This window comes from Falco rusticolus, chromosome 2 (genome assembly GCF_015220075.1).
Source record: "Falco rusticolus isolate bFalRus1 chromosome 2, bFalRus1.pri, whole genome shotgun sequence".
NCBI lineage: Eukaryota > Metazoa > Chordata > Aves > Falconiformes > Falconidae > Falco > Falco rusticolus.
In genome coordinates, this window is record NC_051188.1 from 69,858,029 (window position 1) to 69,883,020 (window position 24,992).

The 24,992-nt window shown below is 42.2% G+C and overlaps 1 protein-coding gene across 1 annotated transcript in view; it reads left to right on the forward strand.

The window, feature by feature from the left end:
* Positions 1–24,992, forward strand: part of AFF3 (AF4/FMR2 family member 3) — a 281,320-nt gene that overhangs the window by 224,184 nt on the left and 32,144 nt on the right. Inside the window, exons 10-13 of the mRNA XM_037377921.1 lie at positions 9,326–9,491; positions 17,277–18,326; positions 20,860–20,984; positions 24,354–24,555. Of these exons, the coding sequence (XP_037233818.1) occupies positions 9,326–9,491; positions 17,277–18,326; positions 20,860–20,984; positions 24,354–24,555 (1,543 nt within the window). The remainder of the gene's footprint in view (positions 1–9,325; positions 9,492–17,276; positions 18,327–20,859; positions 20,985–24,353; positions 24,556–24,992) is intronic.

Consider the following 24,992-nt stretch of genomic DNA (forward strand, 5'->3'; position numbering starts at 1 on the left):
GTTAAGGGTGGAAAAGCTGTATGCCTGCAGTCCTGCTATCCTCTCCCTCACTGACCGGCTATATCAAGGTCTGACCAAGATGCTCCAATTCCCCCATGATTCAACTCAGCTATATTATTTTTTAGTCTTTTTAAGTCCAGCACAATAGGTGGAGTCCTGACTGTATGAATCACATGACTTACTTGTTCACAAAGTCAGAAAATTGGTTTGGTTGAGGTCTTGAGGTGACCACCCAGCTGACCTTCAAACAGTCCTTAGTCCTTGTCACTCTTTACACTCTGTATTTCCTTTCACCCCTCACTAAATTAGAGCCTTTCCTACTATTTTCATTGATTTCAGGTGTAACTTCCTAATATTTTATTTTGCTAACACATAAGGATCTCTCCTCCTACTGTCATATGTGACGTCAAGATTTTGTGAGAAAGAGACCCCTATGGAACTCTTCCTCTCTCTTGAAGAGCCATTGATCCAGAAGGCATTCTTCAGATGGTAGGATTCAGCACCTTGAGTGCTTCCCTGTAACAAAAAGAACTTGCGCAGAGCCTCATGACATCTTTACTTTCACAGTAGCCCACCCTTATGACACCTTATGACAGCTGAGCCCAGAGCTCCTATTCCATATCTGACTTCTCAGGCAAACCAATGAAATTCAGTCATGTTTTTAACTCATGTAATGGGAAGTGGAACAAAGCTCATCTCTAGTGATATTTACCTTCTTCAGTGAACCTAAGTAATCTCACCTGCCTTGGGCAAATGAACTCATGCTCTCTAGAGACCACCGGCAATTGTATGCAGCAACTCCTGGTGCTGCCAGGATAGGAACTTCCTCAAAGTGAGGAGGGGAGGAGACACAGGCACAGGCGGAAAAGAGGAAAGATTGGAAAGTAGCAGTGTCCAGAAGAACGCACTTGGTTATTAGAAGCAATTAATGAGTGCCAGAAAGACATCCAAAGCTTCAGTATTACTGAATATGGAAAAACTATGCCTGACCACAGTCTCAGCCATTAGTACCATATATCTACAAGTGCTCAAAGGAGTCTTTTTTCCTTCTTGCAAAGTCTGTCTGGGTTTCTTACCCCTTGCCTCGGCCTTTTGATCTGATGTGAGGGCTAGATTCCTAGAGGAGAAGAGGAAAGGGAATATCTTCCAAGAGAGTCCTTTGAGTAACGCTGCTTCCAGAATATGGTTGTCACTTTTAGCCACTATGAAGGAGAACCTTCACACATCGAGGGCATTAAAGGTCAAGAAACTGTGTGTTCTACATTCCCTTTCAGACATGTAATTCAAAGACACTGTGTCTGATTTCCCTCCAGCAGCAGAAGCTGACCTCGACCAGACAGTGGAGAGGATCTTGGACAGAATGTTCCTAACATGACCAAACTGATGAAGAAACGAGAGAAAAATAAAACTTCTGGGATACATATGAAGGAAAACACACAAAAGTCATTGCCTTGGTTTCAGGAGAAAATCAAAAGCAGTGTTGTCTGACTGAATCTTCTCAACAACTTCATCCACTTACAGTTTATTTCTGCCCCACCCCCTGCCACACACACACACGCACACACACAAAAAAAAAGACCCTGTAGAAATTGTTTCCTGAATTCATACTGGAAGCAGGAGGGTGGCTGTTCACAGACTATTCTTAAAGCTGTTCATCATTCTCCAGGCCCTTGGTCCAAGGGCACGTTCCAAGAACAGTATAGGACACATAGGTTGTGCTTGTCACTTTTTAAGTCACTGGACTTCGAGCCATTAAGAGATTAATTATACTACCAAGGTAAAAAGACTCTCTCACTCCTCTTCTACTAAAGGGTTAACTTTTCTGGACCAGGGAATCTCTGCTCATATTCAGCTGATGCAAGGTCAACGACAAACACACGGAGGAAGTCAGAGTTGCTTTATTTTTCTTGTGAGCAGGTCAAATAAAACACTGCTGATGCTCCATTTATCTGGAGCGACAAGCAAACACTTGGCAGCAGTGGAAAGCATACACTGGAATCTGGCACCAGGCTCCTAGCACAGCTGTCATCCTGCTGACTAATCACTTCATCCCCATGCTAATGCTGCTCCAGGTCTATTGGACCCTTTCATCTCAGATACCCCAGCACACGCTCCTCCTGATTGAGCTGTTTATACAGAGGTGTCACTATTAATTGTTATCTAGCATTTTATTTTAGGAGGGTTTTTTTAGCCAGGGGTTTTTTCAGCAGTTTTCTCTTTTCTACCATATTCCTTCAAGGTGGGAGCTAAGATTCTGCTGCTTCCAGTACCAGCCAGGCCTTAAGCAGATACCCTTTTGCCAGACCGAATTTTGTTGAGGGTTTTTTGTATGTGTGTGTACATGAGCCTCATACCTTGTTTGTGTAATCAGCCTTTCCTATCAATTTGTTTTTCTTTGGTGACTATTCTGGCAATTAAGCTGCAATCACACAGGGCACCCCTGACTCTCTGAAGAGACCCGATTTACCTTAGGTTTGCATTATCAGATGATACTTGTAGTCTTGTCAGCACAAACTATTTAAGCAGCTCCCAAGGACAGTGTTAAAATATAGGTGGAGGCTATGAACTCTGTTCTTGGCAGCTGTGCTTTATTAGTTGTGCTGTGCAAAGGTGGTGCGGCTAAGGTAATGCGGTGCTTTCACAGAAGCATTATATATTGTGACAAGCCAAACAACCTCCAGGACTCTCACTCATCAGGACTCCCATTTCATACCTCATCCATTATAGGAATGAGGTATGAAAACATTTCTCTGTTTCCTAAAGGTATTAACAGACTCCTGGGAAATCGTTTACCTGGAGAAAAGGAAGTGCCCAGCCTCATTTTTTTGCGTTCAGGCCCAAACAGCCGACTGTGGCAGGGCTAGCTGCTTTTTTTGTTGGTGAACGATAGGTTTTGACAATCAGTAACTGTAAAGAACTCAGACAGTTAATTGGTTTCATGCTCTCGGTTAGCAAAGGTACAAAACCATAAATTTGTGTTGCTTCTGTACTGTGTTCAGAACTGTGTTCAGATCCAAGTGCTTTTTAAAGAATGAAGAAGGACATCTCCTAACACACTGAACGTAGGCAAATTCAGTCATCCCCGTGTACGGGGGACTAGGACGGTGCCCAGAGCCCGGTCAACTGATTTGGTCATTCAGATTCGACATCACAGTGCTAAAATTAGAGCAGAGGCTCCTTATACTCATGTTTGTATGTTAAGTACAGAACCAGCCTTCTTGTTTTAAACTATGAAAGTATCTGGCTGTCCTCAAGCAGGTGCATATTCTACAGTTTATGGTATCATCTCCCTTTTCTCAGCATGATTTTGGCCTGAAATGAATGGATGATGTCCACATTCATTCTGTAGGCTGTCCTGATGGTGCTATTTCTTGGCATTCTACAGTTGCAGAAAATAGTCCCATATGTTCTGTTACGACATTGGGATGGCCTGATCTGCAAGACCAGATAGACCCCTGTGGTAAGCATCCTTCAGATGTCTTCACTGAAACAGAATTTGAAAAATACACAGGGGCAACGGTGAGAAGTGGGCATTTCCGTTGCCTCTGTGATTCACTCACAATTACCACCATAGAAATTCCCTGCTGTGTGCATGGGACACATGCAGAATCTTCAGTGCTACTCAGCAGAGATAATTATACAGATCTTGGCATGATGTTCTCAGTCTGTGTTTTGAGGAAGCACCATGTGGAATTTGCTTCTCACAACAAAGGGATAAAGAGTTTTCCATACAAGACTTTTGCTGGGTTTCAGGTTGGCTTCAAGGGAAGAAGGAAGTAGTGTTTCAGATCCTTTAATCTGGAAACAAAAAGGTAGAGACTCTGCCAACGGAGCTGCTTTAAACCATGGAATATGTTTCCATCACTGAGTTTGAAATATCATTTCAGAGTCTTGGTCAGATTTACTGTTTGATTTCAGTCAGTGTAGCCTAATTGAAGTCAATGGAGCCGTGACAGTTTATACCAGCCAAGTGACTGGTGTCTGTTTCAGAGTATTGTTTTCCCACAATTGGCCTTGATCTTCCAGATGGTGATAGATTTACCAGGTATTTTAAATACTGCAAGCATACATACAGCCTTTCTTAGAATATTCTCAAATGTTTGTGACATCTGCAAATTCCGTTCACCTTCTCCACATTTACCTCTCGATGTTGACAATGTGATCCCCAACAGTGTCGTCTGTTATTCATGTCAGCTCTTCGCACTACTTGTTGCATTCTTCTTTCTGATGGGGAGCCGGGACCACTTGGTGATTGATGGATGGTACCACAGGGTGCAGTTTAGAAGAAAAATAGTTTAGATGATCACAGCTATGCAGATGACACTGGCTAAATATTGTCCCATCTCCAGACACAAAGACAAATACAGTCAATAGTGTCTGATAGTGCTAATGAGCTTTTTGATAAGAAGTCTCTGAATACAATTCTTGCAAAGTGAAATTACACTGACTGACTGGACTCCAAAATATGAAGCATGAGCATTTGCATAGCCTTTGTTGTTGCTGGAAGAGTTTTCCAGAGGCTCACTCTGATATGTTTTCTTGTCACAGTCTTTTCTTCAAGGCCTGATTCAACCTTGCTTTGCAGTCTTGATCATCATTCACACATGTGTAAAGTAGGTATAAAGTGCCTTCGTACTGTAATGCAATAAAGATGTGGGATCACAAATTCTTCAGCACAGCAGGGATTTTTCTCTTTTGAATTCATTAATTATTGTTACCAAATGCTTGCAGTTTGGTAAAGAACTGCATCTGTTTCACTTGTACCTTGATCAGGCATCCATGTTGTCTGTCTTTGACATGCTGAGACTGAATTCCTGCAATGCAGCATATGCCTAGCTGCCCAGGAACTTCTTGTGGCCGGTGCTGAACCTCATGATTTATTATCATGGAAAGTAGTGAAGCTGTAAGCAGCAGATTAATATAAAGCATAGAGTAGTACCCAGATCCAGCGTGATTAACCTCAAGAGGTCTCCTGAGGGCCGCTGAGGCAATCTGATTTGGGAATCTGTCTCCACTGACTGAATAGCACATGGCTGCTCCTTCCTGCGCAAGTGTTTACACCGCCATGGTGACGTTCAAAGGGTGGCCATGGCCGTGCAGTCTGATGGAGCTAATAACTGGTCACACCACAACTAACCTCTCAGGCTTCTTCAGGGATTGAGATCGCTCCAACCTCTCAACTTGGATCACAGATTAGGTCAGATTTACTGTTTGATTGTTGTCAGATTACTGTTGGATCACAGATTTGAGCAGGGAAGAGGTATTGTTGTCTCCAAATCACTGTGTTTCTGAACCTGCACATCTGAGAAAAATTAAGGCTGCAAGGTATCTAGTAGTTTTTCAGCGAAGGGTGACTTTTCCACTAGGCACTGCAGGAAAATAATAGGTTGTTGGAGACTTGCATGGTGTTTAGGTGCCCAAGTCCCATGTATTCAGGATGGTGGGACATACCTGATCAGAAACTTCAGATGGTGTGTGGGTTAAGTGATCTCATTACTGAACTTCTGGCAACTTTACAGGTACTTACTCTCTCTTTTGAGTCAGAGAGTGCATGTTCTGATCAAGGGCTTTAAAGAAAAGTGGTTCTTACCCAAATTGTTTTTTAATTGCTTAAAATAAAAATATCATTTCTATGATGTAGTAATTAATTCTGGGGCATAAGCCAGTAGCAAAATATGCATGAATGTTATGTGCCACAGTCATTAAAATGTAAATTGGTCTTTTATTTTGACTGCATGATCTTGCTTACATACTTTAGAAAGAACAGCCCAAAATGGAAGGTGCCAATTTAAAATAATGGTTGTGTTTTTAACAAGAATGCATGAAGAAACACATAACTCACTCCACCTTGATCACCATAATATAATGAGGATCTTTATAAGAATATGCTATATTTAAAAATGGAAAAGGTAGAAGGGGGACAGGAGATTTCAACAGTATCAGCATACATGGGAAAATATTATAATGTTAAATTTTTGTAGTATATTGTCTACCATTAGAGCAGCAAACATAGATTTCCAGATGTTTGTGAAGGGTCCAACAGTTATATTTTATATCTGTGGCTGTAGTAACAATTTCTATTCAGCAGCCTAGAAAAACATTTCATGTCATAACAGGAAAGAAATATTACTGGAGGGGGGGGGGGGGGGTTCTCCCTCATCCCCTATATAGCAATTCTGAAAACTTCAGTCAATGCCAAACAAAAATGATGGTTTAAAAATTAAAACCACAGCCACTAAGGGCAGGACATAAATGTGCAGATGTTTTGTGATGTTGAAGAACTTTTCAGGCAACAGTCACTATGCTGTTGTGGAGAGGACTAGAAATCCATCAGAGCTGGGCACTGTCAAAAGCATTCCCTAAGCTACACTGTCAGAGAAGGCAGTTACCTTTTCATATTCCCTTAAGAAAAAAAGAGAAGAAAAAAATCAAAACCAGAAAACCCACGCACAATGGCCTTTCTATATCTCTTACTATTTTATTAGCAAGGGATGGACTGCAATCTGTTAATGTAAGTGAGCAACTTATATCTAGAGTTTACTGGGCAACCTAAACAAGTGGAAAACTGCATTGTCCCAAAGCAGTGCACAAAACATTAATTTTCCTTCTCTGGGAAGGAAAATTTTTACAAGCTTATAAGCTGTTTCTGTTTCAGGCACCTCTGCGCCTTAATGTTGTTATACAAAAAGCTGCCTGAAAATCTTGTATTTACCACAGCTACCTGGCTAGACAAAGAGACATCATGAATAACAACAAAAATAGCAGCAAGTGAGTTTTTAAAGGCATTCCTTGTAAATGGTACATTTAATGCCTGTGCATGATGGCAGACCTCTTGCCTCCAATAGTTGGCAGGCACTTCTGCAAACATGCATGTAGTACTGAGCCATTCTGCCGGAGCATGAGCTTTTACTGTTGCTTCTCTCTACAGCCTGATGGCTACAAAAATGGAAATAAAGGCTACAAAGATAAATGGATGTCAGTTCCTCCCTCTCCTATTTATTTTACTTGCTTTACATAGTAAGGTGAGATCACAGGTGAGGTTTTCTGCACTGCCTGGCCCCATTGTGCCTCAAAGGGTGCAGAAAGCTCCCCAACAGCAGCACAGTTCCCCAAGCAACCACAAACTCTCTGGAGCAAGAAAGCCATGGACAGCTGTGCCAATACCTTGCAAAAGGCAATTTTTTATTTGCAATAAGCAAAGGTAATGAGGTGGGAGTACTGGCTTGTGTAAAACAGGTGTTCCGATGGGGAGAGGTTGACATATGTTAGGGGAGGTAGGGATAGTGCCAGGAAGTGCACAGCCATGAGGAGTTGTGGGGCTGAAACTGCATCTCTGATGGCATGGCCTCTTTTCAAAGCTCCAGAAATTGCCTGTCATATGTTGCTCGTGTCAAGTGTCAGGTACCAGTTTTCCAGAATGAAATGCACCATTAACAGGTAAATACAATTCATTAGTTGCAACATAGCAGAACTGTAATTAATTATTGGATATTATTTGTCACAAAATGTAACTCCAAGATCACATTGCATTAGCTACAATATTGGATTGATGGAGCATAAACAAGGGTGATGATAAACACGGTGAATGGAATTGGGATGAGATGGTTATTAGGGTATCGGTGTGTTTCATGTGGGGTTTATTTAACAGTCTCATTAATGATCTGGAAAAGGAAGTGAATAACCATTTAATTAAGTTTGCATTTGATACTAAATTAGAAGTTGCTGCAGACACCTCTGAGGGCAGAGAAATAAATCAAAAGGAGCTAGAAGCATGTGCTGTAAAGAAGAAAATGAGATCTGGTATGAAGAAAAAAAGCAAGCTATTCTCTCTGGAAGCAAATAATCTAAAATGTAGCTATCAGTAGAGGAATTCTGGAGAAAGCAGTGTTGAAAGAGATGTAGGAGTGTTAATGGACTATATATTCCATCACAGCTCGGTATATGTTTACAGAAGCAACGCATCAAGGAGCAGGAAGGTAATAGCCCTTCATTGTACTGCTCTAGTGAGAACCCATCTATAATGCTGCACTCTGTTTTGGGCATCCTGTTATCAGAGAGATATAGACAAATTGGAATGAGTTCAGAAAAGAGCCATAAAAATGATCCCATATCCCTGGAGATAATGACTTATGAAGAAAGATCAGAAGAAGTAAATGTGTAAGGCCTTGTCTGAAAGATGACTGAAGTAGGGCAGGAAAACAGTCTGCAAATATGTGAAAGCAAAAAGGGAGGATGATAATTTATCATAGTAACTATTAGGAATAGGATGAAATAATAAGTAACAACAATAAATTTAAAAGGGGCAACTTCATGTTGAATGTAGGAAGAAATTTCTGACAGTGGAATTTGGGTTACTTTGCAGAAAAGTTTCCCAGGGGTAAAAGTAAAAGCTGTATTCAAGTCATTTAAAATCAAATTGGACAACTCACTAGAAAATGCACCCTGCTATAGGGAACAATCTTCCATTGCCTGGGGAATAAGCTGGATGACTTAACAGGACATTTCACACTCAAGTCTTTATGACTATGATATTTTTAATATGCATGGTCAACTATTTCAGGAAAGTACACATTTCTTCTCCTGTCAGGCCTGATAATACAAACATTTTGCATGCAAACATAACTTTTAAGAAGGCAAGTAGCTCTGCTGACAGCACCACACTGCTGACATGCAAAAACACAGGTCTGAGCTTTTCAAGTTTTTGCAGGATCAGAGTCTTAAATCTTGCGGCTGTCAATATCAAGATGGTATGTACAGGTAACCACATCATTTATGGGTAGGCGAAGAAGTGTGCAGAACAAAAGATGGGGGTTGGAAGCTCCAGTGAGGATGTCTTATTATTGTTATTATCATCGTTATTGCTATTACTATTTATAAATGACTGGTACTGTGGAGTTCAACTCCGTTTCTTAACTGTTCACCTTTTCCATCTCTTGCTTTCACCTCTGTGCAGAGTGTTCATTAGACAGTGTAAGACTGCTTTCTGTACTCTGTTTTTTAACATTTGATATTTTTAATATAACCTAAAATGTCTGTTGAATGAGAAAAGAAACAAGCTGAAGTGAAAACTTGACCCTCCTTCAGATGAAGAAGAGATGGCAAAGGCTATGGTTTTAAATGAATATGAGGGTAACCCCATATTTTCGCCTCAGTTATAATAATGTAATGTTGAACTTCACCATTTGCTAGCAGCAGAGACAAGCTCACAGGCATTCAGATAGGTATGCTCCCTAAAACACCATGGTTTTAACATGCGGGTATTTTGTGTTCTTGTTTTCTTCTCTTCCCTCTCCCCTCCCTGGTGGGCTGTATGTGGGGCTGTCAGCCTGGTGGTGCCGCAGTCCAACACCAGAGCCCCAGGACTTTCCAGCAAGGGGTCGAGCAGCAGCAGCTCCAGTGAATCGGAGACCAGCTCAGAGTCTGACTCGGAGAGTGAAAGCAGCTCCAGTGAAAGTGACGGCAGCAAGCCCTCGCATTATTCCAGCCCAGAGGTAAGGGCTTCTGCTCGGTATGATTTAGGGCAGCAATCCATTGTTACACCCACTCAGACCTTTTTCCAGCCAAACCAACACGAGGAGGCTGTGGGGAGATGCACAAAATAATGCAAGAGAAAGGCCCAGGGATCCTCCCCCTGGCTTGCTGTGAAATGCAAGTGGCAGGGGATCTTGGGGCAGATTAAAGCATTTGAAACAAAAATGAAGAAAGAAATAACCCTGTGGTATTTTCCTCAAATTGAAGATGAGTGGAGCGCCTTGCAAGGCTCACAGCTTGCTTGAAGTTTTATGCAACTCAGCCTCCGTAGCAACGACTTGCTTAGTGTGTAAGTCCTGATGGGGGCTCCTAGCACTACAGGAGAACTAAAGGCTTCTCTACACAGGGAAGCTATTATAAAATCAGATTGAGGGTGGATTTTTAAAGCAAAGCAGTTGTTTTTCACTCACGCACTTCCCTCACCTCACTCTATAAGTGAATTATTCTCTGCTACTGCTGCCTTTGTGTGATTTATTTTAATCTGCCTCCAAAATGGACTAAACTGAATTACTCATGGTGCAAAACATTAAGCCCAAACTTGTCATCTGGAAAGCTAGTACTGAAAATTTCCACATGTAGACAAGCCGTAGCCAAATTACAATTAAGCTGCCAGTGCTATGCCACCTTCTGCTTTCACCTGTGCAGAGTGCTCAACAAACATGACAAGGCAGCTTTCTCTGCTCAGCTTTTCTACCAGCATTGATGTTTTCACATGTTTTGGTCAATGCACACCTTTAGTATAAAACTATGAACTCCACAGCCACATCACACACATTAATGTATGTAAAAATATTCAAAAATCTAGCGGCAAGATTGTAAATACACATGAAATACAGTCAGTGTATTTTCCTACTCCACATAAAGCATCCAATCACCAGACTCCTCCCCACAAAATTATGCCTCACCTATTCTCTCACCCTGAAAAATTATACTGAATAACCAGCCAGCTTTTCCTCATCTTTTGCGTGGCTATTTGGGTCCATGATTCCTACCAGACAAAATGCAGCACTCACAGAAACATCCTTAATATATTTTTCTCAGGTTCTGTCCTTTTTGTCCCTTATTTAACACTTATCTTCCTTTCTGTCTTTCCTTCACAGTACTTTCAGATCCGTTTCCAGTTAATTTCTCTCTCACTTTGTCCCTTTCCTAAATCTCTCTCCCTGATTGTCTTTCCTTTTGTCTCTATTCTCTTCCTTACAGTCTCTCTTCCCTGTTGCCCTCTCTGTGCTACCCCATGTCTTATTTCCCACTTGGAGCTCTCTCATCCAACCCATTAAGACTGTCTTCTCCCTCTGTCTAGTTCCCCACTGGAATTGGCGCAGAGATCTCTCACTCGGTGTCTCTTCTCCCTGTGGGATCTTGGGAGGTGCAAGAAAATGAACAAAGAGAAGAAAGAGAAGGAACCATTGGGAGGGGAAAGGAAATATGAAATAAAAGGAGGAGAAGAATAGTACCCCACGAAGGGACTGTTTATTATCTAGGCAGATACCCGTGCTGCTTAGACCTGAGAGCAGCAATTCCTCAGGGAATGCAGGAAGTTAATTAACTGAGGCAGGTCATGGATTTCCTAAAGTCAAGCAAGGGACTCAGAGTCATAGAAATGTGGAGGAAGTGCCTCCTTTTAAGCATTTGATACATATCCTCTCAAGATCTGTGGAACTACTTTTGCACAGAGCCTGAGTTATCAGCGATCATTGTCACGAAACAGCTACACTACTCCAACAGATTGCTTGTCTCTTTGCATTATATTTGTGTGGTTTGCCTTCTAGGACATGCTGTATGAAACATGCTTATACAAAAATGTAAATGACTCAAAAAATGTGATGGCTGCAGTGGTTTTCATAGGGTCATGCCTTGATGGGATATGGGAGAGGCCACACATGAATAGGGTCAGGGTGTCCCAGGGAAGTAGGATACCTGTACTTTCCCAAAGGGCCAGTGCTTTCCCAGACTCATCGCATGACTGATGGCACCAGTTCAAAACACACTTACGTGATGTGTCTGACTGGAAATCCTGTCTGCTTGGCATTAATGCTTTAACTTATACTTACGCACCCAGTGAAGCCATCTTTCTAAAGTATGTGCCATGTTCTTACCCAGTAAATGGAGAGAGACAGGTCCTCAGAAGCTCTTGTCCATCTAAATTTGAGTAGCAGACTCAACTCCAGTCCTAGTCTTAAAATTAATTTCATCTATTGGATAAGGCAGAAAAAGCAAATACAATTTGCTTTTGCTTTAGCATAAACTGGTAAATTCAGGTACAATGAACTTGAGTGCTCCACCACAAGGCTGGACAGGAAATCCGTATTTCCAGGTTGGAAGGAACTTAATCTGGAAATCATTAAGACTATTACAAAGCCTTTATTCTTTTTCTTTCCATAATCTGAAATATTCTATGCATGTAGTCAAAGATTTTTATTTCTAGGACAGTGTGTCTTCTGATTTGAGCTTATATAGAAATGTGATTGCTGTTTCATTTCTTCTGTGATTTTTTCCTCATCTCATTTTGAGATCTTTGAGTTGTTCTTAGGTATCTAAATGCAGTTGCCTAGAGTGTAAAAGCAGCTCATTGTAAAGTATACATATAAAATAGATTAGATTAATTGCACCCTAAAAGTGTCTGTTTCTTTCCATTGACTATTTAGAGCCTGTAGTGACTAGCTCAGCCATCTACACTTTATGTCTGCAGTAAACTAAGAATAATGGCTGAGCTAGAACAGGAGACAACATTCAGACTGGTTTCAGTGATGTGGACAAATTAAGGTGCCTCAGACATTAATGTGAGTAGTTACAGTTTTGTGGACTGCCAAACCTGAAATTACGAACAAGGAACTGAGGCTTCTATCTCCTGTTTCTTTGCTGAAGTCATGATTTTTTTGCATGACCTTAACTAACATCATAAATGAGGACTCTGGAAAACAATGATGTCTTGTCCTTGCAATTATTTCACATGGTAGAAAAAAACCTTGGATGTAAGTCCATAGAAAGGGCTACATTCAAAAGCTAAGAATTTAGTTTGTTTCTTCTTTGTTCCATTGAATTATCCTGCAGACCTTTAATAAGGCTGAATCTGGTTAGACAGCTGGGAATTCCCACTATGCAGGGAGGACTGGAGTGGGGAATGTGCAGGAAAGAAACAGAGAAGCCATCGCATGGGACAAAGCATCAGTGGCTAGTCAACAGTAACCAGGCCAGTAGAGAGGTGCCCTGTCCTGGGCCCCGCCAGCCCCACACACCGGGTGCAATGTCCTTTACAGCCAGCCTCTGCTGTTGTGACTAGCTCACAACCATTAAAGTTTTTTTCTCTTTTCAAAGATTCACATATACTTTTTTTTTAATGCTTATTCCATCATCACAGGGTATACCTTTTCAGCTCAAGTCCCCACATTGTGACTGACCAGGTCAAAGTTGAAGTGACTTATAGGGTTATGCTCTTCCCCACCCTCCTCTCATCAGCAGAGAGCCACCTCCTGACCACTGTGCATCAAGTGCTTCAAGTGCCTGGACATCAGTACCAGTGGCTGAGGAGCCACTGCCTGTGAACCTCTGCAGTTCCCTCAGGTGCCCTGTGGCGTTGGCTTTCTTCTCTTTAGCTCAGAAAATAGGAAGGAGATGTGTATCTAACAGACTAGTCAACTGGTGAGCGTGCTTCTGCCACCTCACCAGCCTTTCTTCACTGATAGATTTCATTGGGAGACAGAAGAAGAAGAGTTGTAGTTTTAGGCTTGCAGGGTAGGAGGGGTTTGTTTTCTTTATCTGTCTTGTTTTCCAGAAAGTTTTTGCTTCCCATCTGAAGTATAGCCATGATCCGATTTCCTCACTGGCATACTCAGAAAAGGGGATTTTACCACCAGACCAGCTGTAGACACCATCTTTACCTTTGAAAATAGGATTTATGGGCTTTAGCTGTCCTGTGGACTATTTTTGGCAATGAATACAAACTAAACTCTCCCTTCCCTCCAGAAAATTCTTTGTGGCAGGAGCCACCTCTTCGAGTGTATGTGTGCGGTGCCTAACACATGGGAATTTCCAGTTCTTGATAAAGTGCTAGCAGCAGTGTTAGTAGCAATAAAGTAGTAGTGGTAATAATAATAAACATCATTATCATCATCTTCTTCATCATCATCATTATCATCTAAGCCTTAAATACAATGAAAAGGCACCACATTTGTATGGGCATTGCCCTGAGGGAAATCTTTGATAGCAGGGCAGCACAAGCAAGGTATCATAAGGGTAAATTAATATGTGGATTTACAATAGGTAGAGTCCACTGCAGGGATGGCGGGTAGCTCAGTCCTACCCCACAGTGAGCTGAGTACACGCAGATATTATAGGCTATCCAATCTCTCAATTAAAGTGATGTCATGCTTCAAGTTTACAGTGGTATTACTACACCTTGGATCCCTCTTTGTAATAACAAGCATAGAATGACCCCAATACACTTCATTGTTTAACAGCCCTTTACTCCAGAAAGTGTTTCTGCATAATGTTTTGACAAAGGTTTCTTTTAGACACATGCTATTCATGCCTCTGGTTGCACTTGTAGCCTTGAAGAGATCTGAGATACATAGACGTGCTGTGTGGGAGTCATCCCATCTAAATTTGGACACTTCTACTGCAGATACCTACATCTGCTCACCACCTAAGCCTCCCCTTTACAGTCAGTGGAAAGGAATAGACATTTTTAGGTCCCAGCTCATCTGGCCTATTTCGGATGTCTATTTCAAGAGGGAATTTTTCACACCCTAGAAGAGTAGTCCACTGACTGGAGAAGGAACTCGTTGACTAGCTCAGATAGAGGTGTCTATGTTGTACAGATGAATCCACCCACAATTTTTAAGGAAGTTTATCACATCCTTCTGTTTTTCAATGAAGCCTGGCACATGTGTATGTCTGCAGTGCCTTAGTCCCAGAAACTATCTTTGTCTCAAAGTTCCCTTTTTGAATTTTCACGCCAAACTTGTATTTCATTGCAAGTCAGCTTCATCATGGACTGTTATTCCTGTTACTGCTGCCCATCTAGGCACCACCGGCTTTACCCCAATTAAACACTACCCAAATCTCTACAAGGCTTTGAGGGCAGCATATTTCCATGACACAAAACCCAAGGGACAGAGACCATTCTGCAATCGGATCACTCTGGATATATTTTCACATATATCTCCATCCTTACATGCTGCTGAAAATTTCTCACTTTGAGCAAACCAATTTCTCTTCCATGGAATGGTATGTGACATGCTTAGGGGGGTGATGTGAACTGGAGAATTAGGGTTTTTCTTTTTCTCCCACAAATAATTGCAATTAGGCATGTAAAGTGTACTGGTGAAAACTTTCAAGTGAATTTTCCCAGTCCCTCTTTTTACCAGGCCTATTCTTCATTCTTGGCTGTCATGATTTTGTTCTCTCGCAAGGTGTCTTGTTTTTTTAAGTGATTTCAAAGTACAGTACTTTTCAGTTAGAGCAATCAATTGAATAAATTACTTCCTAAAGTGAATTGACATCACTCATGTACACTGACAATCTCAAATATTCCAAAACTGTATCAGGGCCCAAAAACAGTGAGAAAAGTTTTAAAATTCTGATTTGTTAGATTTGGATTCTTTTAATTTACTTGATGGGCTGCAGACTTCTTACTTTTAGCAGATGCACCTTAAAGAGGTTTTTTTTTTTTAGCAGACACATCTTAAGTCTTTTTTCAACAGCCACAAGGATTTGAATTTTTATTTAAATAAACCCTGGAAGTGCATATAAGCCCATGTTTCTGAGAGCTGAGGCTTTAAGAAAAAATAGCGAGTATTCTAAAACTCCTGACAAAATTAGTAAAGCTGGCAACATTGTTGATCCTTTTTATTAGACTCCATAGCTGGCTTATAGGTTGGTGGGACTGTAGATATTCTGCCTAAATAGCAGACATACCACTCTAAAGTACCACATTGCCAAGTTATGACACTGTAGCAGTTAATCACTGATTTCTGATGGTTTACTGTGATCCGTTGAAAGCCGTATTTTGTGAACCACTGTTTTTAAGAATTACAAGGTACATAAACAGAATGGAATGTAACAGGGAAGCTGGAAGTTTTTTTGAACTTTTACACTGCCCTCATTCTGACCTATACTTATGGGCAGAGGTATATTTTTCCCCATATGCTTCTGATGTATGTCCTTTTCTTAAATACACCTGAACGGTGGAAGGACTTCCATGTATAGTGAGCCTTTTATTAAATACCCAGTACATTCGGTATGTACACAATGAATGGCACTAAACAAATCTGTCTGTATTTTCAGCAGTAATAAAAAAAAAAATGTTGTGTATTTCAGGTAAAGAGTTAAGAGCTGTAAAAATACATCTTCATCGAGAGAAACACTGCCCATCCATTTTCAAGATTTACAGCTCAGGAAAGAAATTCCTCATGTAAGATATTAGGGAGTATGAGTAAGAAAAAATAAACTTAAAACAATCCAGCAAACTTCCAATAGGTATCGGCTAGCTTGATAATTAGTAATTTAGATACTTGCAAGAAGAAGTGTTTGTATCATACAAATTCCAATGTCTAACTTTGTTTATTTTAGGAGCCTTTGTCCCATGTAGAGTGAACACAACCCCCAGTGTGTAATTCTGGAGACACCTTTGGCTATGCATGAAACCTCTGTTGTCCTCAGACACCTACTTTAAATAAGGATTTAAGAGACTCTTTGAAGTTAGAGACTGTGGATATTCTCTCTTGAGCAAACACCCTTCCAGAGCATTGATGGTCTTCATGTTAGACTCATGACACACTTTTTGATTATGCATATACAGTAGCCTAGTGGATCAAATTTTGGTTCCAGTTAAGGAATTTAGGACACCTTTCACATTAGATGCTGTGGGGTTAGGTTATGGCTGGCCATCTACTCCATCATTTATTTCTTTTGGGGTTTTTTGCCTTTCCTCTTCATTTTGTTACATTCAAATTACTGATTGCAAGAAGCACTAAAAAACACTTGCACATTGTTCTGAAATAACATTGTCTGAGCTGTGTTTACATTTGAAATCCTGATTATCCCACTTCTTCACTGTCCAAACACTATTATGTTTTAGATGCTTTCTTATAACTTTATTGTTACACAGAAAAACTAACAGCCACACAATACTCACAAAATGAGCACTTGACAATACCACGGCACAAATGTTTGTGGGATCTCACAGGATTATAACATCAATACCAGACAGATTACATGAGCCACCTAGTTAGGCCTCCAGCTCCCCGCTACATGCCTCTTTGTATGCTTTTTTAATGCTTTTTGTATTTATTGCAATGGCACAAGACACAAGATATGTAGCCCTAGCTTTCCTATTAGCTACCCTCCCTTAGACTCAGCCCTATCCCTGCCTCATTTTCCTCCCTTCCTATCACCATTATATTTTCTTTTGTTTAGAAACTTGGGAGCATTTCCCAGCTAAAGCCATTGCCAGTAGCGCTGTGTGAATCATCCTCAGAAATGATGAAACATGGAAGCCATTCCTCCTTCCCAAACTCATTCTGAAACCAAAAATAATCCCTGCTTGCATGGCATGTCACCTGTGTTCCATCCCATCGCCCAGGGCCAGTGCCAGGGGCTTGCCGCAGTTAGGGGCAGCTCTAACCAGAGGAAAATCTCTGCGGCACCAGGAGGGACCCAGCATTCTGGTGTCCCTGAGGGAGCCCTGGGTGAGGGCAGTACGGTCTCAGCACTAAGATTGTTGCCATCTGTTTCCCTTTCAGCCTGAGCCACCCTCATCCAACAAGTGGCAGCTGGACAAGTGGTTGAATAAAGTCACCCCGCACAAAGCACCCATCCTGACCCACCATGATGGCCCGGCGCTGGAGGCTCATCCCTACTATGGCCGTGTGAAGGCAGAGCGGCAGGAAAGCGAGAAGACCCTGGCCACTGGCCCAGCCGAGCACCGCAGTGGGGAGAGCCGCGTTGCCACCGCCGCCACCACCGTCGGGGACGGACCACGGCCCAGGACCGCCAACAAAGCACCAGGCAGCAAGGGCAGCCGGCAAAAGTCACCCCCCGCCGCCGACGGCGGGCCTCCAAGGCGGGCGGCAGGGAAGAAAGTGCCGCGGCGGGCCGAGAGGGCCTCTGCCGGGGACAGCGCCCACTGCCCCAGCACAGAGGAGCCCCCTGGGAGCCACAGCTTTCCAGAAGGCACTGCTGGCGAGGCACCAAGGGCCCGGCCCAGCGGCAGCAGCAGTGGCAGCGGTGGCTGCAGAGCAGGACATCGCCGGGAGCCCCGCTCAGCCACAGCCGGCGAGAAGCGTCGGGCCCGGGGGCCGAGCAAAACGGCACCCAAATCAAAAGAGTTCATCGAGACTGAGTCTTCGTCCTCATCATCCTCCTCCGACTCGGGCTCTGAGTCCGAGCGGGAGGAGCGCCCGCTGCCAAAGGTGCCGGCGGTGGCCGGGTCCGAGCCGCGTGCCAAGGATGCGGGGACTGGCACCGCCAACAAACCCCACGGCGGCTGCAGTGCCTTTGGCTCCATTAATGCCAGGACTAGTAGTGAAATAGCAAAGGAGCTGGAGGAACAGTTTTACACCCTAGTTCCTTTCGGTAGGAATGAGCTCCTGTCTCCTCTGAAAGACAGTGATGAGGTAAAATCGCTGTGGGTCAACATTGACTTGGCTCTTTTGTCCAGGATTCCAGAGCGTTTGCCCGAAGAGCCGCTGGCCATGAGCGCCGGAGCAAACCAAGCGGCCAGCCTCCCGCAGGGTAGTAGTGCTGACCCCCCAGCAGAGAAGGGTTTACCGAAATCTAGAAGGAAACGCAAGGTGAGCTTTGGGGGGACTGATCGGGGTGGGTACAGGGGCCTCCAGCAAGTGGGAGGCAAGCACCACTTGCACCCTCATCCAGTGCTCAATGGCTGTGTCTTCTCCAGGCTGGCACTTCAGAGCTGGGATTTGTCCCCACTCACCATGTAGGAATTGGCCAAGCCCCAGGGAGATGCCATCCCAGGAGGTGATGAAACAGGTTGTGAGGGATCACAGCCCCTTGGAGACAGCATTTGCTGCTGGCACACAACTTTCCATGCCTTAGTGAAGGCACTGCCTTTTTAGTAGGATAGTTTTCTCTTCTGAGGATTCTTTCATTTGGAGCATTTGGAGGTGATGCTTAAGCTGGCAAAAGGACGACTATCAGCTATCTTGTCACGGTCTGCACAGTATCACTGCATGTGTAGAAAAAGAAGAGGCAGAATGGTTTTTTTGCCTGAGATTGTTGACAAAAGGCAAGCCCTTCAGTCCCAGCAGGGAGGCCAGGTTTTGTGTGTGATGTGTTCACAGAGACCTGCAACCTGCCTTCCTCTGCAACCTGCCTCTCTCACACTCTTGTGGCTCCCTTTTACCTCAGGGCTCTCAGACAGGTGTAGAAGTGCTAGTGTAGTCCATTAGCTGCCCCCTCCCCAGCAGCACTGTCACAGCAGCCAGGTGGGCACTGCCCTCTAGTCACATGCACCCCTCTGCCCTGCCTCTCCCACACACTTTCTGAGCCACCAGTGGTGCCGAGGAGAAATCCCCCTACACCCCATGGCCATAGATGTCCACCGAGGTTGCTTTCTTTTTGTACCTATCTGACCCCAAAAGTCACTCCAAACTGGAATCGCCATCTACCCAACTTCTGGACAGTTTTACTTTGCAGTCATCGGTCGCCCTCAGAGCTACTGTATGTGTGCAGATTGATCTGTATACTTTTGAGGACTGTTTTCTAAAGCAGTCTTTCCCTTTTTTTTATCTTTTTTTTTTTTTTTCAGATTCTTTTTTAATATCTGGAAGGTGGCAACCCTGTTCTGGTCACTGGTGGAGCCATAACAGAGAGCTCTGATAAACTCTGAGATATGTTTGTCTGCATTTTCTTTAGGAAGTAGTGTGGAAGTAACTGCACAGTACAAAATGATGGGCAGCAGGTCAAGAAATAGTGGCAGAAGCAAAATATATATGTTTTTAGGCCACAGGAGATGCCAATGTGACAGTGCCAGGCTGCGCACCCAGAAGGAAACAGGAGGAAACAACAGAAGAGCAAAATAAACAGCCATCCTAGAAATGCTTAATCCCACTTCCTGTGGCACATTATCTTTTATTCTTCTGTCTTAAAGCACTGCTGTTGCTGGTGGTTTTAGTGATATAACAAATACAAGGCATTCCTGGAGTACCATATTGCCCCTCAGCCTGGAATAAGACCCTCAATGGGATAGCTACTATGCAAGCTCACAATACATGATCCCCCTTCCCAAAAGACACTATGAATAAGACTAATAAGAATGAATTATCGGGCATAACAGCAAAATTTGAAAGTGGTCATTATCACTTGCACCTCTGTCGTGATCGCAAGAAGATGGACAAGTAGAGACAGAGGACGGTGGTTGAGCACTGAGGTGTGAGATCTTCACTCCTGTGGAGTGTAAGCTACAATGTTAACCCAATAGCAGCAGCCGCAGTGGCAATGGATAACACAGAATATGTTGTTGCCATGCAGCGAGGCAGTAAATCCAGCAGAATCAACAGATCACAAGTAAAACTCAGCCAGCACTGGAAACTGAAGAAGCATTAGAAGTGGGAAAGGATGTGGACTTTGCAGGAGGTTGGAAAAGCAGAGCCTTTGGGAGCTGATGATAGAACCTAAGGAACATAACATGAGATTAAATACTGGTTGGAAACATTGGCTACGTTCACACTAGTAGGCCAGATAGGGCCAGGCTGCAGTCCCAAGAAGTGGCACAGTCACCTGCTTTAACTGTTAACATGCTTGCTAATGCAGGTTTGGTCAGCACCAACTTCTGTTCTTCCAGACAGTGTCTGGCCCTCACTCAGGACCAGACTAAGGTCCCTTCCCAAAAGGCAATCTGAATGTAGCATATACCCCGGTTTGAAGGAGGAGCAAGATGAGTGCATGGGTGTGAGCTGTGCGATGCCCGTTGGCCTCAGGACCAGTTGCTGATCTGTTGTATTTACTAGCATAAGCATAGTCACCGAACAGAGCAAGAGAGGCAAAAGAGGTATGAGGCTGAGGACTAGACAAGAGAAAAGTCACAGGAAATGGGCAAAGAGGGCAATATAAAGAAAGAATATCCCAAAGTGCAAGTGCGGAAGTGGTGGAAACAATTCAATTTTTATATTCTACTCCTTTGTTTACACCCTGCCTCTTTAGTTTATTTTTGTTTTAGGGCATGGACCAGTCATCTCTGATCTGTGTTACGCATATGCTCAAAGAAAGTGTCATCGTTAATACCAAATGCCAGAAAATGCCAAGTAGTTTTGGATCTGTAGTAAATCCACAACCTAGCATATTATTATTTTTCTCTACATTCAGTGTGAGAATGAGGAAGAGTGCAGAGACATCAAGAAGACTCACTTAGAGCGAGAGAGTTCTTCACGATTAGCTGCCTCTGCTCAAAGCATCACAGCAGCAAATCACTGCAATATGAACGAAAATAGGTAAGCATTTTCCTTCTTATTTACCACTGAGTCATACAACTAGCTGCAGTTTAATGCTGTGTGTTATTTTTCCTTTAATAGAATTTATTTTTTAATTAACACATTTTATGTTGAAAAACTGCCCACTGCATTCTCCTTTCTTCTGGTTTAATGAACAAGTTAGCAGCTGCTGACACATTCATATACTTGCATTTTTGTCCTATGGCATAAAGAATTTGTGAGTTCAAGTCTGAGGCTCATGGAATAAGTAATTATAGTTAGACCAGTGCGATTGTCCAAGACATATTCCCAAACATTGTGTTGTAGGTACCAATTCGCATAGGCAGCCATCTTCTAGCCTTTTCTTTCTTTACAGTGTTATGAGTTTCAAACTTAAAGTTTGGCTGTATAAATACAATTATCTATAAACTCTATGGACAAGATTGAAAAAAATATTCATAATAATGCCTGCAATACTCAGTTCCAGAATATATTTGAGATCCAATATTTTTGAGATGACAAGCAATCTATTCTGTGTAATTAATAAGTATTTTAGGACAAAGAACTCAGACTTTAAAAACAATATAATTTTCAAAGTATGCGGGGCATGAAACAAATGTTGAGTATTTCACATTTGCTGGCATGGCTTATGCACACAGACCCCTATCAATGTCAGATCAATCATAGAGACTTTCTGGAGGCTTCCAGCAGTCAAACTTTGACACACATCTCTTCAGAGTTCAGACGCATGCTGCTTAGTACATGCTGGTCATCAGTATTTTAAAAAAATATCATTTTCTGTTAGTATCAGGGTATCTCTTGGGGTAAAACTGCTAAAATTAGAAAATATTTGTATTTATTCTAGCGGTCTTTTCTATTGTACACATCACTGATGAGTTTGAGCAATTCTTGTCATTAATGCTGGAAAAAATCATGGAGAAAACGAATATATATAGTGCTTATTCAAAAGTATGCATTCAATTTCTTTGTCCTGACATGTCACATATGTTTCATAAAGTGAAAACAATACACAGAACAGTTTGTTTTATTGTGGGTGATTGCATGCAGGCATGCCATTCCCGTTACCACAGTGTCATATGTTTTACATCGCATTCATTTTCAGAGAATAGCATGGCTGTCATAGCTTGCTGTGTCACAGGGTTAATTCTGTTCTTCCTGGAAGCACAACAATAATTTGTGTTTTACTTGACATTAAATTCAGTACTCCTGGTAGCAACTGTACAATAAAGAAACAAAGAAGAAGGTCTTAAATGTGTATTTGCCTCCTAATTCTTCTCTAGTTTGCCCTGCTTCCCAGATGTGTCTGTGGTTTATGCTACTATGGTAGGACATGTTATCGAATGCTAATATTCCCACAGCTAAGGATGGGCTACTGAGGCTGTAGCTAAACCAGCGGTCAGATATCAGGACCTCCTGTTCATCTTGCAATCAGTAGCTGCTGATGCTGGCACAGCCCCCCTCTAGTTATGCCATTGTAGCTGCCTGTGAGGGTCTTCTGTAAATTCATGCAAGAAACTTGTCTGAAACCTGAAACCAGAACTCTTTCTTTTCCTTTTTTTTTCTTTTTTTTTTTTTTTTTGGATCGAGTTATTATTATTCAGCTCCCAGCAGAGCCACACAGACAGTTTTGTCAGCACAGCCGAGGGCTGGTAGCAACGAGAGGAGCAAAAATACATTCAGACATGAGCATTTTCTATTGTGTAATTACAGTCTGAGGTGCAGACTAAGCAAGGCCCTGTTTGACAAGAAAGGCTGCAGCGTCAGGCAGAGATAACCCAAATATCTTGCACCTATGCTGAATGCCACAATCTGCCCGGTCCAAGCGGATGACAGCTCACTGCAGGTTGTTCTGCGTGGGTTCTCAGTGTAAAGAGACTGTGCTGGGTCCGACACAATGTGCCAAAGGCCGTGTAGAAAGTCTACAGCACAACTAGAAATTGCAGCTACTCCTCAGAAGCTCTGGGTCAAAGTTTAGAGGCTTGAGTACACTTCCAAAGAGCTCTAGCTTCTCTTGGATGCTTTAAGCCTGCACTTTGACAGTGATGTATAAACGTGACTACCCAAGGCATGGGTTTATGTTTGAAAAGAGGAAACGAAATTACAGCATCAGCCTGCACATTCAAAATAGTGCTAAAGATCTCATTTTTCTTAGGGGGAGAAGAAGGGCACAGTTGTCCTTGATTCTTGCTTTTGTAAACAGCATTGGTCATTAAAGCGAAACAGTTCACTTCGTGTTTTAAAGGTACTACACTGTGGGAAACAGCAAAGGTTCTGAATTACGTTTCATGGCTTCTTTCACAGCTAGTTTTTAAAGACTTGCCAGATAAATGGACAAATGTATGATAAGAGCACATTTAATTAGCTCTGTTCCCTGAAATTATGTGCAAAAATAAAGTATAGTTTGCACCATATTCTTTTTTGTGATTCCATTAAGTGTATACTGTCTGATACAGTAACTATAAAGAAGTGAGAATTGTCTATAAAAAGTAATAGGCTGAATAAAGGGGAATGTGACAGGGCAAGGTATTGTGTTAAAACAGTCTGTCTGACCTTAATCACAGTTTTAGTCTTAATGCAAACTGTCTCCTTAAAAAAACTTTTATTTTGTATGTGTTGCTTTAAGATTTTCAGCTAAATGTTTTCTTCAAATTAGTGCATCTGAAGTTTATTTCTGGGCATATTTTTACAGTCTGTCTGACTTCTCTTCATCCAAACCTTCTCCCAAATAAATGAAAGCTGAAAATACTCTCAGTGTTACAGCTTTCTTCTTTAGAAGATGAAGCAGCTCATATTTCTCTGTGTGTAGCTACTGTTCGCCTATGTTTCCTTTTGTCTGCACTACCAGCCTATCTTTCTTTGTCTTCAAAATCTGTATTAGATTAGTATAAACAGTGCTACCAAAGGCTGGGCATTGAGCGCAAAGGCAAGCTAGTCATCTTTAAACACATTTCCTGTTTTAGTTCACATATGGTTTTATTGCCATGGCTTATAAATTGTCACCTCTAATGGTGAAATAGGGCTCCATAACCTGAACTTACACTTACACAGAGCCTAATCTTCGTCTCCGGCTATCCCTTAAGAAATGGTGAGCAAGTGGCCATTTATCTCTGGGGTTTTTTTTTTTCAAGTACTCTGATACAGACTTTATATTAACTCCAGAATTACAATTTGCCTTGAAGGGAAAGAGAAGAAACATGATACAAATTTGTAAATGAACTCTTGGTCCCAATACTGTAAGCTTGTTTCCAGATACCAATAGACTTCATCTTGCCAGCAGGTTTTAAATTCAAAGTTTTGGTAATATATAAAACATTTACCTTTCTCAAAGCCAGCTTTGTGACACTCCATTACTGTAATTTCCATTTCCAGCTTGGCAATACCAATAAATAAAAATGAGAAAATGCTTCGGTCACCCATCTCTCCTCTCTCTGATGCATCAAAACACAAATACTCCAACGATGATTTAACTTCCTCTAGCAGACCTAACGGCAGCAGTCTATTACCTTCCATCTCCTCCACCAAAAAACATAAGGGTGAAATCCAGTCACAGCCACATTCCGGAGACTTCAATGTAAGTTTATGCTCTTGTTCACAATATAAAACCTAGGTGTATATTTTTCACTTTGTATTGCAGTCTGTGATAGTTTTGCAGAATGTTATGCAAAAAAAAATATTGGAATAATGTTGTACTGTAAGTTCAGTATTTCTGGTCTGGAGTGTAGCAAGGCACAGAAGAAAGGAAGGAGGGCAAGCTGTAAAACGAGCAAATAACAAAGGCCACATAAGCAAAAGGTAAAAGCTAATGGCCCAAAATGAATGGCTTTAGGCCTCCAGAGTATTACTCGGTCGTGATGCCAGTCCCCTGCGTCCAAAAGTGCAGTGCATAAGGCATCTATTGTATAAGGCCTCTACTCAGCCACTGCCTAACCATGAATGTGCCTGCAGGCAAGTTCTTCTACATGTCTTAAACCAGCTTTCTCAGGCACTCCTACTTTATCTTGACACCGG